At 42.5% G+C, this 16266-nt stretch overlaps 1 protein-coding gene and 1 non-coding gene across 4 annotated transcripts in view; both read right to left on the reverse strand.

Annotated features, from left to right (window-relative positions):
* The window catches only part of NAP1L4 (nucleosome assembly protein 1 like 4), a 58033-nt gene that overhangs the window by 32026 nt on the left and 9741 nt on the right, over positions 1-16266 (reverse strand). For all 3 annotated transcript variants that reach the window (XM_043515707.1, XM_038408092.2, XM_043515708.1), the window contains exons 4-7: positions 12317-12416; positions 6036-6177; positions 3601-3687; positions 185-319 (exon numbers count right to left, since the gene is read on the reverse strand). In XM_043515707.1, the coding sequence (XP_043371642.1) occupies positions 185-319; positions 3601-3687; positions 6036-6177; positions 12317-12416 (464 nt within the window). The remainder of the gene's footprint in view (positions 1-184; positions 320-3600; positions 3688-6035; positions 6178-12316; positions 12417-16266) is intronic.
* LOC119858142 lies at positions 2174-2291 on the reverse strand. The gene has a single exon (XR_005293800.1). It is a non-coding gene; the product is annotated as a small nucleolar RNA SNORA54 (small nucleolar RNA).

Genomic DNA, 16266 nt, shown 5'->3' on the forward strand with positions numbered 1-16266 from the left:
AAACTTTCACTTAGTAACAAGCAAGCAAACTACAAACCATCTTCAAGTGTTTTATTTGACAAAGACCAGGTAAAGAATTCTCAAAAACTGCAAGCTCTTGGTTACTCACATCTTCCTCAAGTATCATCTAGTAATTGGGGAAAAAAGCAGGTGAAGTTAGCTTTTTCAAATGGAATTAGCTTACCTGTACTAATTCACTTAGCATATCTACATTTCTAAAGATTGTAAACCAGAAGTCTGGAATTCCTTTGGGATTTGACTCTTCTGCTGCGGCTGCCGCTTCTCTCTCTTCTATTACTACTTTGTTTTTGAGGTCTCCCTATGAAGTAAACGTAGAAGGGTTTAAGAAAAGCACAAACTCTCCATAATTAAGAGCCTTCTTCACTTAGTATAAAAAAGTACAGCAGAACCTCAGAGTTACAAACTGACCAGTCAATCACACACCTCATTTGGAACCAAAAGTGATCAGGCATATCACTTACACGCATACACATGCACGCACCAGCAAATACAGTATAGTATGTTTAAACAAACTACTAAAAAAGTAAAGGGAAAGCAGCATTTTTCTTCTGCATAGTAAAGTTTCAAAGGTATATTAAGTCAATGTTTAGTTGTAAATTTTTCAAAGAACTATAATGTTTTGTTCAGAGTTACAAACAACCTCCATTCCTGAGGTGTTTGTAACTCTTAAGTTCTACTGTAGATGCTTAAAATGCCGTCAGATTCCTGAAAATTGTGACTTGAAAGTTCATGCTTAGAGATGGTTTTAAACCAAGACAGTCAATTCCACTTACAAATCAAGTCAAACAGATTCCAAGTTGATTTACAACTGTCTTTCCATATTTGTAAATTTTAAGTACTTTAAACTAGTGCCAAACCAGCAGCAGTTGTAAGTACTTTCAATTTAAATGGAATTCTTGACTACAAGATACCAACAGATAAGTTTCCAATTTCATTCGCTATACTCAGGGTTTTTAAATACACTAAAATAATAAAACCTAAAAAGACAGGTACATGCCTAAACTAAATGTATGTACTGTTCTACAGGGCAAGACACAGACCAATTCTCTGTTTGTCATTTTTACTGTAATTTATCTAAAATTTAAATTAGTAGCTTGTGAGGCAGCGACTGTCTTTCCAAGTCTTCTAGGAAAGACCTGGCAAACTTATGGCTGCTATGAAAGTCATGACAATGTAATAATGAACAGTACCTACAGAATATGCTGTCCGGGTTCTTCTCTTTGGGGTACAACTCCACAGTCTTCCAATATATTAAAAGATATATGAAAGCTGCTCATTGTATGTTGAGAATTTTTTTTTTTTAATACATAACTAAAATTCAGCATGGGATTGTGCTAATACACGTCCCTGCTACTGTGCCCTCATCCAACACCACAGCAAATCCAGTTCTTGATCATGAAGAATTCTGCTGCTTTGAATTCCCACCACTAGGTGGGATCACCAGAAGCTCTTAAAATTGCCTCCAACAAGATCTGCTATTTGAGTGATGAGTCAAGAGCAGAGAACAGCAATTTATTATTACTACCAGAGGATCAAATTTGGGCAATATTTACAGCAGTTCAAAAGATTAATTGAACTTGTGTGTATACATAAGAATAGGTAAATAGGAAGTCTCAGAAAGCACTACAAACTTCAATTGCTTGAGGACCCTCAACACATGCCAGTAATTTCATAAACTGTTGCCACTCATCCCATAGATTTAGAAACCTTGTCGTTTGTACCTGTGGTAGTATTGTGGATTACCATCAAATACTGTGACTAGTAAATATAGAATGAGGGTAGTATTAATTTTGCAAAGAGATAAGAATGACTAAAAAAAAATGGAGAACAAGTCAGGAAGAAAGGAAAAAGTGCATGCGTGTGAAGAGTGAAAAGCAAGACAAACTTTTTAAATTTAAAAAAAAGACATTTCTTCCCCTCAGAAAGGTTTCAAAAAAAACTGAGAATTCCTAAAACTCATTAAATATAAATGGAATGTGCTGAAGCTATGGAAGAGCCTTCTTAAAACTAAATATTTTCTACTACACAGAATATATAAAGATCCAGCAGCCAGCATGCTTTTTATTAGAATAAAACTTGCTTTTACAATACACTTTACCACAGTATGAGGTTACAGATTTGACAAATCTGTACTCATAGTACTAAAAGCTAGTTATGTCCCCCAAAATAAAGAACAGCCAGCCAGCCTTCTCTTACTTTGGTGATTTATGTAGCACTGGAATGGAACCCATCAGCAGAAAGATACTGTCAACAGGTTACGAACAGTGCAAATAAGGAATAACAGCCATTAAACAGTATTGGTTGATGGCAATATACTGGTGTAAAAATTCAGTAAATTTCTGAAATTTAAATTTTAAATGGAGACTTTGAGGCCAGAAGTGACCACCATGATCATCCAGCCTGACTTCCTGCACACTGCAGGCTACAGAACCTCACCCATCCACTCCTGTAGTAGGGACATAACCCCTGGATGAGTTACTGAAGTCCTGAAATCTTCATTTAAAGACTTCAAAGTTACAGAGAATCCACTATTTACTCTAGTTCAAACCAGCAAGTGACCAGTGCCCCAAGCTACAGAGGGAGGCAAAAAACAGAACAAAAATAGGCTCTCTTCCAAAATGACCTGGGGAAAAATTCCTTCCCAAACCCAGATATGACAAATCAGTTATGCCCCGAGTATGTGGTCAAAATCCATGACTGACACAGATCTGGTAAAGTTACCTGTAGTAACTCAGAGCCCTACCCATCTGATGTCTTGTCTCCGACTGTTGGAGACATTGTCTACAATGGCATATCGGCAAGCCACGACTGCCGTTAGCAATGTCATCATACCATCCCCTCCACAGACTTACCACGTTCAGTCTTACCACAGATAAAGTTTTCCCCCCTCCACAACTCCCTTTAGAATGCTATTTCAGAACTTCCTAGGTTTCTATCCATCAGAGTAGTGTCTAATTTCAAGCCTGATCTTACCAATGGCCAGTTCATATCCATTTGTTCTTGTGCCAACACTGGCCCTTAACTCCTCTCCCTCCCTGTTATTTAAATTAGTCTTTTTATCTTAAGTATTTTTGCTTACGTGAAAAATTAAAAGCAAACTGGATTATGATTTTAGAACACTGAATAAAGTTTGGATTTGTCTATGTAAACATTTAGTATGTAGCAAGCTAGAGTGAGAATCTACGCCACACTAACCTTCCATAGGTTAACTATCTGTGTGGATCCTGCTGACACACATCAACAGTTTGATAATACGCTTTAACCTTGTCCTCTTTCAAAAAGGAGGATATCAAAGAGCATTAACAAACTGTTAATACATGTCAGCAGGGTCCACACAGACAGTCTATAGCAGGCTAGAATGCGGTAGATTAAATTCACAGCCCAACTTGCCATGAACTAATTGTTCATGTAGACAAGTCCTATATGTCATTGTGTTCAGTCCAGGCTTGTGGTTATTACAAGAGTTCTATATGAAATCTAGATTTCAGAGAGATTAGATTTAAGATAGTATCTTTCAGGCTATATAAACAACATTAGTACTTTATCAAATTTTCAAACTAATCATTAGTTTCTACTCACAGCTAGTTTTTCTTCCTCCTCATTTTCACTGTGCCACTCTGACTCTGCATCTGTTGGTTCAGCTTCACCAACGACAAAGTCCCTTCTCTGCACAAAAGAATTGTACATTTAACGGAGAAAATATTAAAGCAATAATTAGCGGTTACTCTGAACAATTCCCTGGGCTGCTATAAAAAGGCTGAGCAAAATTACTGCCTCTGGGAAAATACAAAATTAATTCTCTCATAATGACTCCCAGCTTGCAAAACAATCTTCAAAAAAATCAAGGAAAACAATTGACTCACTAATAGGATAAATAAGTATCCCCGATTATTAGGGTAAGAGCATGAAGGTAACAGACAACTTATTAGGGTGTTTACCACATGTATTAACAGTAAGTTACAACATAAATGAGCAAAACAGAACTAGAGTTATTTGTGTTTAAAGTGAAAACAATAAAAGTGGAAGTCACAATTGTCCGTTTTGTACTTACTACAATTTTAATTAGGTATCACCGAATGTCAGCAAAAATAACCTTTAGCTCACGTACGTTGGCTATAAAAAAAGGTTCTGTCAAATACAGTCTCATTGTTCCTACTCTTGCATAGCAGTCGAGGCACGTCTGCAAATAAACCACAATAGCAGTGCAGCTGTGCTGCTATAGCATTTCTGTGAAGATACTACCTACGCTGATAGCAAGGCTTCTCCCGTCGACTTAGTGCTGTCTACAATGGGGGTTAGGTTGGGTTAATTGCACAGCTCAGAGGTGTTGAGTTTTCATACCCCTAGGTCAGTATAACTGTCACCTAATTTGCTAGTATAAACCAGGCATCAGTTTCACTTTTGCTAGAGATCCTTACACACAACAGGGGAGCAGAAAAAGTTTTGTACAAAAGAGCCAAATCCTCAGCCACAGTAGAGGATCACAGCACCAAAGTGGAAAGATGGAGACTGCAAAGATGGTATGAAGTTCACTTTTTCCACTGGCTCTGTACCAGACAAGTCCTCAACTTAACTTTGGAGCAGCCTAATGGCTGAGTTACACAGGCTGCCAACACCACCAAGAGGCTGAAAATGCAGCCAGAGACCAGCAGGGTTTAGTAAAGCATCAGCCACATTCACTTGGCCAGCAGCAAGTAGAGCTAATGCAAAACCAGTATACTAGCTCTACGTCATCAGAGGATTCCCCCTACGTATGAGCCTCCTTGGGCCAGATTCTGGCAATGCTCCAGAGTAGAAAAGCTGTGCTCCATCTGAGAATCTGTCACTATCAAAAACTGGAGTGTTTTTTATATTGTCAATGTCAGGAAATTCAGAGTCATGGGTATCAATTTTAGGAGTTTGCAGCAGGCCACAAATACACTTGACATTTAAGAGAAGTTCAATTACAATCCTATCGATTACATAGAAAAATGCATTAGCTATGCACAGAAAATGAAGACATGAACAGACAGAGGACGAAATAGTCTCCAAAAGAGTTCATTATTATTTATATCTAACATGGCAAACGTTTTTACCCAAAGCTAAAATTGAGGTAAGAACCAACAGTTGACATTAACAAGCAATCTGTTGTACTAAAGAAAGAATTCTTTTAAAAGAGAAGAATCTTTGTCTACTTTTTGTAGATGTCTACATTTGAAAAAACGTACAGCCCCCTCTACCTCCAGAAAGGTTTTTGCTATTTTCTCTTATTGAATGTAAACAAAAGAAAGCGTGACTTGTGAATATTGTCATAGCATCAGTTTTGTTTGTGTGTTGTTTCAGTTTTTGAAAAAAATTTTGAAGTGAGGAGGCTGGGATCTGGTACAGTTCTAATAAACCCAAGAGCCTAAGTATAGGATATGCTATATACAGTATATACCTTCTTTTACATCCAGCAACAAGTTCAGGAATCTGACAGGGATTTTCCAGGTATTGCCTTGTTTTGTTAGCCCGTTTCATTCCTTTATGAAGTTTTGTTTTTTAATCTATAGTCAACTAGTCTGCGTGCCAGGCTTTGCAGGGGAAGACCTAACTGGCTGGCTGGTGCTGGAGTAGAGATATCAAAAACATGCTTTAGATATGCTATTGCATCTGCTATAGAATCCTGAAAATTGACAAATTGTCTACAAGTCTTGGAGTTTTTAATACAATCAGAGGAGTAGAAAGGAGTGCTTTACACAGCTCTCCAGCAGTTCCCCTCTTCAGAGTTACGAAAGGAGTAATTAACTCCAGCCTTTATCACTGGAAGTACAGTTTTTTCAATATGGAATATCTGATAGGATGAGAAAAGAACCAGGGCTAGAGTTCTAGATTGGTAATCCAAGCTTTGCTTTAAGGTAGCTGGAGGGGAGGTGTGGGGGGAAAGACAGGGAAAGAAGAGATAATTTGTTTCTATTTTACTCTCTTCTCTACTTACCCCCAAACAAAGGAAATGAGAAAACAGCAATATTGAAAGATCTTTATAGTCTTCCTACCTTATCGAAGAGCGGTTGATAGAGGGCTGCATATTTTCTCTCTAAATCATGAACTTCTTCATAAAATTTAGCTTCTATATGGGCACACTTCACCTGGAGTTGCTTCAAGGCATCAATTCTTCTTTTTACTGCTTTTGGTAACCTAGAAATGAACAGCTCTGTAAGTCTAGAAAGTTAGCTTCTTCACATCTAATATTCATTGTACATTATCCTGATATTATAGCTATACTCTTTAGTCATAGGAAGGTTTGGTTCAGCTATAACCCCCCCATACACGTTCCTTTATTAATAGGCATTTGAAAGCTTTACAAGAATCTTTTCTTATCCATGTTGTCCTTGATATTATTATCTTCCATTGCCTAGACCATCAACCTCCCCAATATTTCAGATGGCAGAAAGTAACATTTTTTTTACATCTAAGTTTGTGCAATTATGTCGACCCTTCTAAGGAAAATTGTGTATTTTGTAGCGAAAAGCATATATTCATGGGCTGTACCCTGAAATACACCTCCACTCAGATATAACACGGTCCAATATAATGTGAATTCAGATAGAACACAGTAAAGCAATGCTCTGGGAGGTGGGGCTGCACGCTCCGGTGGATCGGCGCATCAGTGTGTTGAGGGTGTCGGGCCAGGGCCGATGGACGGATAACGGAGACATGGGGGAGATGGGAACAGGGGTCAATTCAGACGTGCAGGGACAGTGTGGCGGGGCTGCAGCGGGGCGCAGCCAGGCTGCGGCGATCGCGGGGGTGCTCATGGCTGGAAGTTTATGCCCCAGCCCGGGTGCCTGCGGCCAGAGGGAGCGGGTCCATGCTGTAGCCCAGGCCCCAACTACGTGCCCTGGCCAGGGGGTGCTGTGTGCTCCGCCGGGCAGGGCGGTTTTGCCACCGCTTTGCTCAGCTCCTGCCTCCCTCCCGCGCCCCCGCCTGAGACCCTCTGCCCCTACTAACAAAAATGATTTAGTTCGCAAGTTCACAAACATTTTTATCCTAAAGGAATAAAAATACATCTTTCCTTGTAAAATTTCAAAGGCACATTATTCCTTGTACACTCTAATCCCTCTCTAGAATGTGGTAAGATTTTTTGGCTCCCTAGGATCGCGTTATATCGGGTAGAGGTGTATATAAATATATACATTGACAAAACAAAGGCCAAATTCCCAGATATGAACCAAACCTCCAAAAGCTTCTCTGAACAGATTAGCCTGTTCTCACACAGAAAGAAAAGTTCCAGAAGTGTTGAACCCTTCACTTTATGTTCTAGTACTGACCCTAGAGAACTCAGTTCTAAAAACCAAGCATAACCCAGTGAGAAGACAGATAATGATAGAAGCAATCTGGGCCCTAGTCTACACTACGAGTTTAGGTTGAATTTAGCAGCATTAGTTCGATTTAACTCTGCACCCGTCCACACGAAGCCATCTACTTAGACTTAAAGGGCTCTTAAAATTGATTTCTGTACTCCTCCTCCGACGAGGGGATTAGCACTGAAATTGACCTTGCCGGGTCGAATCTGGGGTAGCGTGGTTGCAATTCGACGGTATTAGCCTCCGGGAGCTATCCCAGAGTGCTCCATTGTGACCGCTCTGGACAGCGCTCTCAACTCAAATGCACTGGCCAGAGACAGGAAAAGGCCTGCGAACTTTTGAATCTCATTTCCTGTTTGGCCAGTGTGGCAAGCTGAAGGCGAGTGCAGATCTCATCAGCAGAGGTGACCATGATGGAGTCCCAAAATCGCAAAAGAGCTCCAGCATGGACTGAACGGGAGGTATGGGACATGATCGCTGTATGGGGAGACTAATCTGCGCTATCAGAACTCCGTTCCAAAAGACGAAATGCCCAAACATTTGAAAAAAAAAATCTCCAAGGCCATGAAGGACATAGGCTATAACAGGGACCTGCAGCAGTGCCATGTGAAATTTAAGGAGCTCAGGCAAGCCTACCAAAAAACCAGAGAGGCTAACGGCCGCTTGGGGTCAGAGCCCCAGATGTGCCGCTTCTACGATGAGCTGCATGCCATTCTAGGGGGTGCAGCCACCAGTACCCCACCCCTGTGCTTTGACTCAGTCAATGGATTATCACGCAACAGGGATGTGCATTTTGGGGATGAGGAAGGTGATGAGGAGGAGGTTGAAGATAGCGCACAGCAAGCAAGCGGAGAAACTGTTTTCCCTGAGAGACATGAATTGGTTCTCACCCTGGACCTGGAGCCAGTACCCCCCGAATCTACCCAAGGCGGGCTCCCGGACCCACCACGCAGAGAAGGGACCTCTGGTGAATGTACCTTTGTAAATATAAACACATGGTTTAAAAGCAAGCGTGTTTAATGATTAATTTGCAGCCAATACAGCTACTGGAAAAGTCTGTTAACATGTCTGGGGATGGAGTGGAAATCCTCCAGGGACATCTCCATAAAGCTCTCCTAGAGGTACTCAAAGCCTTTGCAAAAGGTTTCTTGGGAGGGCAACCTTATTCCGTCCTCCATGGTAGGACACTTTACCACGCCAAGCCAGTAGCACGTAGTCTGGAGTCATTGCATAACAAAGCATGGCAGCGTATGGTCCCGGTGTTTGCTGGCATTCAAGCAACATCCGTTCTTTATCTCTTTGTTATCCTCAGGAGAGTGATATCATTCATGGTCACCTGGTTGAAATAGGGGAATTTTATTAAGGGGACATTCAGAGGCGGCCATTCCTGCTGGGCTGTTTTCCTGTGGCTGAACAGAAATCTTCCCTGCTGTTAGCCAGGTGGTGAGGGGAGGGGGTGAAGCCATCATCCCAGAGAATTGGGTGTGTCGGTGGGGGGGATGGGGGTGGGAGGGGGTTTAAGTTGGTTAGTGCTGCACATTAACCTGAAAACCACAACCCCTCCTTTTAAACTGCCAACCCATTTTAAATGGCCAACCCAACGGCTGATTGGTATGGGAAATGAGGGTGCTGCTGGTTGAAACCATTCCCAAGTTATGAAAGTTAAAGAAGCCAAAAAACTGTGGCTTACCATGGCTGCCTGCAAGCCGAATTCTGCTGCTCGCTGGCCCTGCATGTGTGATCTCCCACACCAAACCGGCAGACCCTCAATATAAGAGGTAAAATGCAACCTTGTACCGAATGCACATGTGCTATGTAATGTTAACAGCAAGGTTCAGCCTGAGTCTACCCATTGTTCTCTAAAATGTGTCTAACTACTACTCTCCCTTTTTCCCCCCCTCCCGCAGCTGCAAATGTTTCAACACTCACACTATCATCTCCTTCCCAGAGGCTAGCAAAGATTAGAAGGTGGGGGAAAAAAAAAAAAAAAAAAAAAAAAAAAACGCACTGGCGATGAAATATTCTCTGAGCTCACGCAGTCCTCCCACACTGAAAGAGCCCAGCAGAATGCATGAAGGTAGACAATGTTAAGAAAAAAGTAAAAGCACTTTGTGAAAGCGAGGACAGGTGGCGGACTGAAGATGATAGGTGGCATCAGCTTGCTGACAGAAAGCAGGAGTCAATGCTGAGGCTACTGGAGGATCAAACTGATATGTTCCAGCATATGGCTGAGGTGCAGGAAAGCAGCACGAGTACAGACCCCCGTGTAACCAACTGCCCTCCTCCCCAAGTTCCATGGCCTCCTCACCAGAAGCCCAAGAAGGTGTCCTTCTGTACTCTTCTAACCGCTCTGGCATCTGGCTGTGTGTAATCAGCAGCCAGGCGATTTGCCTCAACCTCCCACCCTGCCATAAACGTCTCCCCCTTACTCTCACAGATATTGTGGCACACACAGCAAGCAGTAATAACAATGCAAATACTGGCTTCGCTGAGGTCTAACTGAGTCAGTAAACTGCGCCAGCATGCTTTTAAATGTCCAAATGCACATTCTACCACCATTCTGCACTTGCTCAGCCTATAGCTGAACAGCTCCTGACTACTCTCCAGGTTGCCTGAGTATGGCTTCATGAGCCATGGCATTAAGGAGTAGGCTGGGTCCCCAAGGATAACAATAGTCATTTCAACAACCCCCCAATGGTTATTTTCTGATCTGGGAAGAAAGTCCCTTGCTGCAACTGTTGAAACAGACCAGAGTTCCTGAAGATGCGAGCGTCATGTACCTTTCCCGGCCATCCCACGTTGATGTTGGTGAAACGTCCCTTGTGATCCACCAGTGCTTGCAGTACCATTGAAAAGTACCCCTTTCGGTTTATGTGCTTGCTGCCTTGGTGCTCCGGTGCCAAGATAGACGGAACCCATATCCCTATCGCCCCACCACAGTTAGGGAATCCCATTGCACCAAAGCCATCCACTATGACCTGCACATTTCCCAGAGTCATCACCCTTGGTAGCAGCAGCTCAGTGATTGCGTTGGCTACTTGAATCACAGCAGCCCCCACAGTAGATTTGCCCACTTCAAATTGATTCCTGACTGACTGGTAGCTGTCTGGCGGTGCAAGCTTCCACAGGGCTATTGCCACTCGCTTGTGAACGCTGAGGGCTGCTCTCATCTTGGCATTCTGATGCTTCAGGGCAGGGGAAAGCAAGTCAAAGTTCCATGAAAGTGCCCTTATGCATGCTAAAGTTTCTCAGCCACTGGGAATCATCCCAGACCTGCAACACTATGCGGTCCACCAGTCTATGCTTGTTTCCTGGGCCCAGAATCAGCGTTCCACGGCATGAACCTGCCCCATTATCACCATGATGTCCGCATTGCCAGGGCCCATACTCTGAGAGAAGTCTGTGTCCATGTCCTCATCGCTCTCCTCACTGCGCTGCCATCGCCTATTCGCCTGCTTTTGCAGATTCTGGTTCTGCATATACTGCTGGATAATGCACGTCGTGTTTAGAACGGCCATAACTGCTGTGGTGATCTGAGCAGGCTCCATGCTTGCCGTGGTACGGCATCTGCAGGAGAGCAGAGTGGCAGCGAAAGCGGCAGGTGGATGACAAAGTTGACAGCTACATGGCGCCCGCACGGAAAAAGGCACGAAACAATTGTCAGCTGTTGCTTTCACGGAGGGAGGGAGGGGGAAGCAAGGGGTAGGCAGACAGCAGATGGTGCCGTACGACTGCTGGCTGTCATTGTCTCCTGGCTGCTCACGGTGCTGCTGGCTGGGAGAGCAGCCTGAGACAGAATGGTCCCCTCAAGGATTGAACTCACAACCCTGGGTTTAGCAGGCCAGTGCTCAAACCACTGAGCTATCCCTCTGCCAATATTCTAGGTAGGATTGAATCTCCATTAGACAAAATGTAAAGAAGAGAATGACCTGAGTCACTCCCACGTCTTCCCAGGCACCCCTGACAGACCTCACCGAGGCCGGCCAAGAGCACCCAGGAGCGACGAGGACAGCTACCAGTCGTAATGCACCATCTGCTGCCACAAGGCCAATGAGCTCCTGCTGTGTAGCAATGCAGTCCTGCATCTGCCAGCGCCCAGGAGACGTACGGTGACGGTGAGCTGAGCGGACTCCATGCTTGCCATGGTATGGCATCTGCACGGGTAACCCACGAAAAAAGGCGCAAAACGATTGCCTGCCGTTGCTTTCATGGAGGGCGGTGAGGGGGCCCGACAACATGCACCCAGAACCACCCGTGACAATGTTTTTTTGCCCCATCAGGCATTGGGATCTCAACCCAGAATTCCAATGGGCGGTGGAGACTGCGGGAACTGTGGGATAGCTACCCACAGTGCAATGCTCCGGATGTCGACGCTAGCCTCAGTACTGTGTATGCACTCCGCCGACTTAATGGTCTTAAGCGGGGACACACAAATCGACTGTATAAAATCGATTTCTAAAAAACCAACTTCTATAAATTAGACCTAATTTCATAGTGTAGACATAGCCTCAGAGAAGTGATCTAAAACCCAGTTAAGGGGAATTGAAGTTTGACATAAAAAAAAGCCGAGTCAAGTTAAGAAATTGAACACTAAAGTGAACTACTCTCCTATCAGGATGCAATCTTAGGTTAAGTTTCAGAGTTCGCAAAAAGAAAAGGAACACTTGTGGCACCTTAGAGACTAAAATTTATTTGAGCATAAGCTTTTGTGCTCAAAGCTTATACCCAAATAAACTTGTTAGTCTTTAAGGTGCCACAAGTACTCCTTTTCTTTTTGTGACTCTTAGGTTAGTAGTTTGTGGAACTGATCTAGGACAATTTGTGTCATCCTCTCTAGGATGGTGGCCATTGCACCATCTATTAAAGCAGCAACACTCCTTACTCTGCCATTTTTATTTTTCTGACTAAATAGTAAATCTGGTCTGTTATTTTTTCAGTCTTGCTGAATGTCTGATATGCATTGTACTCACGTTTCAATATAGCTTGAAGGAGTGTGTGAGGAATTGTCAAGTCGCTCCTGCAGTGCTGCCAAGACTTGTGGATTTTGCATCACTTGATCTGCTAGCTTTTCTACGAAAATAAAAACATTCTTAATATGTTTGGATTGATTTGGTGCTATATTAAATATTTTGGTAGCACCATTAAGCAATATTATTGAACCTCTGGATCATAACTATAATCACTGCTGTGCTGAACTGTCAACAGCAGTAAAATTGGTTCAGGCTCAAACCAGAAAGAGAGAAGTGATATTGAGGGCAGGAGAACACATATGGAGAATCCCAGAATCATGGAAATGTAGCACAGAAGGGACCTTGAGAAGTCATCAAGTCTAGTCCCCTGTGCTATGGCAGGACCAAGTAAACCTACACCATGCCAGACAGGTGTTTGTATAACCAGTTTTTAGAAACTTCCAATTATGGGAATTCCACAACCTCCCTTTGGAGCCTATTGCAGAGCTTATCTATCCTTACACGTACAACATTTTTCCTCATTTAAATCTCGCTTCCTGCGGATTAAGCCAATTACTTTTTATTCTACCTTCGGTAAAACATGGAGGAAAATTGATCATTGTCCTCTTTATAACAGCCCTTAATATATTTGAAGACCCACCCCCATCTGTTCCTCATACATCAGGTTTTCTAAGCCTTTTAGATTTCCTGTTGCTCTCCTCCATACTCTGTACACTTTGTCCACATCTTTCCTAAGATCTGGTGCCCAGAACTGGACACAGTACTTCAGATAAGGCCTCACCAGTGCCAAGGTGAGAGGGACAATTCCCTCCAATGTCCTATATACCACACTCCTGTTAGCACACCCCAGAATGATATTAGTCTTTTTTTCCACAGCTGCATCACATACTTGAATTTCATTCAATTTATGATCCACTACAACTCCCAGATTCTTTTCAGCAGTACCATCACTTTATTCCCCACTTTGTATTTGTGCATTTGAATTTTTCTTCTTCCCAAGTGAAGTACTTTGTATTTCTATTTATTGAATTTCATCTTGGAGAATTAAGACCAATTCTCCCATTTGTCAAGGTCATTTTGAATTCTAATTATGTGCTCCAAAGCGCTTGCAACCCCTCCTAGCTTGATGAAATCTGCAAATTTTATAAGCACACTCTCCACTCCATTATCTACGTCATTAATGAAAATATTGACCAGCTCCAGATCCAGGACTGACCCCTTTGGGACCCCACTAGATATGCTGTCCCAATTTGACAGCGAACCATTGATAACTCATCTTTGAGTATGTTCTATTCACCAGTTGTGCACCCACCTTATAGTTATTTCACGTAGACCACATTTCCTTAGTTTGCATACGAGAATGACTTGAGGATGCCAACGGCATCTTTTCCAGTTGAGAAGCATGGCCAACCTTTGCAATCAAGGTTCATGGCGTGGTGGATTCATAATTTTCTCTGAATAGCATCTGGAATTTGCAAGTTTTCCTACCCTCCATTTAAGCCTGGCTAAAGAGCTTGAGCCAGTCTTAAAAAGGAGGTGGGAGCGGGAGGAGAACAGAAAACTGCTGTGTTATATTTTTGGCCAGGCTGCAAACTAACTGGGGCTGCCCTTGAAAACTGTCAAAAGCTTTGAGTAATGCAGAATGTAGAGCCCAGCTTTTGAGCGTGGCAAGGTTCTATGAGCACTGTACTGGCCATTGTTTATTTCCAAATACGATTCAAGATTCTGGTTACAATTTACCAAACTCCTCAGAGGGTGTGGGAGCCAATTACCTGAAAGATCGTGTTTTGCCGTGCGCCATTGTGGGAGTTCAGATCTATTGCATTGCTCCCAAAGTTAAACTCTGCCATGGGAAGCAGCAAGGTACTCTTAGCAGAAAAATCTATGCTTTTTAACTCTCTCCCTTTAGTGGCCTGCTCAAATTTAATAAGCTTCACACACAATTTAAGACTTCCAAAGCCTTGGAAAGATTTTTGATTCAATTTAATAGCAGGGATTGGTAGCCTGATATGAAGCATGTGGTTTCCACTGCTGGCCTTTAAGCATAAAAGCTGCTTTTTTAAAATATAGTTTTGAAAGCATTTAGATGCTTGGTGCTGGCCCAAACGTATTTCTAAATTTACCAAAAACACCTATGAAAGAAATTTAAGGTTGCAAAGCACCCAGATTATGCAATGCCAGTATTAAGGTTGCCTGTGCAACAATTTTTCTCCCTCCTCCTTGTAACAACCTTTTATGTACTTGAAGAAGGTATGTCCCCCTCTCAGTCTCTTTTTCCAGATCAAACAAACCCAATTCCCCCCCCGCCATAGGTCATGTTTTCTAGACCCATCATCATTTTTGTTGCTCTTCTCTGGACTTTCTCCGATTTGTCCCCATCTTTCCTGAAATGTGGTGCCCAGAACTGGACATGATACTCCAGGTGAGGCCTAATCAGGGTGGAGTAGAGCAGAAGATTACTTCTCGTGTCTTGCTTACAACACTCCTGCTAATATATCCCAGAATCATGTTTTTTTGGCAACAGTGTTACACTATTGACTCATATTTAGCTTGTGGTCCACTACAACCCCCAGGTCCCTTTCTGTAGTACTCTTTCGTAGGCAGTCATTTCCCCATTTTGTGTGTACATAACTGATTGTTCCTTCCTAAATGGAGTACTTCGCATTTGTCCTTATCGAATTTCATCCTATTTTCTTCAGGCCATTTCTCCAGTTTGTCCAGATCATTTTGAATTTTAATCCTATCCTCCAAAGCACTTGAAACCCCTTCTAGCTTGGTATCATCTGCAAACTTTATCGATGTACTCTCTATGCCATTATCTAAATCACTGATGAAGATATTAGCAAAGCTAGAGTCAGAACAGATCCCTGTAGGACCCAACTCGTAATGACCTTTCAGCATGACTGAACCACTGATAACTACTCTCTGGGAACGGTTTTCCAACCAGTTTTGCACCCACCTTATCGTAGATCCATCTAGGTTGCATTTCCCTAGATTGTTTATGAGAAGGTCATGTGAGACAGTATCAAAAGCTTTACTAGAGTCAAGCTATATCTGGTTGGTCTGATACAATTTGTTCTTGACATTTCCATGCCGACATTTACTTATCACCTTATCTTCTGGATGTTTGCAAATTGGTTGCTTAATTATTTGCACCATTATCTTTCCGGATACTGAAGTTAAGGTGACTAGTCTGTAATTTCCTTGGTTGTCCTTATTTCCATTTTTATAGATAGGCACTATATTTGCCCTTTTCCAGTCTTCTGGAATCTCCTGTGTTCCATGACTTTTCAAATATAATCGCTAATGGCTCAGATATCGCCTCAGTCAGCTCCTTGAGTATTCCAGGATGCATTTCATCAGGCCCTGGTGCCTTGAAGACATCTAACTTGTTGAAGTGATTTTTAATTCTCCCCCCCCCCCATTTTAGCCTCCGAGCCTAGCTCATTTGCACTGGCATTCACTATGTTAGATGTCCAATCACCACCAACCTTCTTGGTGAAAACCGAAACAAAGAGGTCACAAAGCACCTCTGCCATTTCCACATTTTCCGTTATTGTTCCCCTCCCCCGTTGAGTAACAGGCCTACACAGTCCTTGGTCTTCCTCTTGCTTCTAATGTATTTGTAGATGTGATGTACACAAAAGGCTGTCCATGTTAAAATGTTCATAACTTTAAAGATATGCAACTAATGATCTTCAAACTCTGAAGAAACTTGCCAGAACTTTATAAGCCCAGTCTGAAGTTTCTATTTTGTCATTTTATTTAGTTGCAAAAGGTTCTCATCAAAGATAAGGGTTTTCACATTTAAACAAAATTAGATCAACTGATTTGGTCAAAACTTAGAAATGGCCTCTCAGCCTTAACTAGACACATGCATACACAATTTCGGATGTAAACGCTTTGTTGTATAGAAAACGATTTCAGTGTACAAGAGAAACAGGAGGCTT

This window comes from Dermochelys coriacea, chromosome 6, assembly GCF_009764565.3.
Source record: "Dermochelys coriacea isolate rDerCor1 chromosome 6, rDerCor1.pri.v4, whole genome shotgun sequence".
NCBI classification, from domain to species: Eukaryota; Metazoa; Chordata; order Testudines; family Dermochelyidae; genus Dermochelys; species Dermochelys coriacea.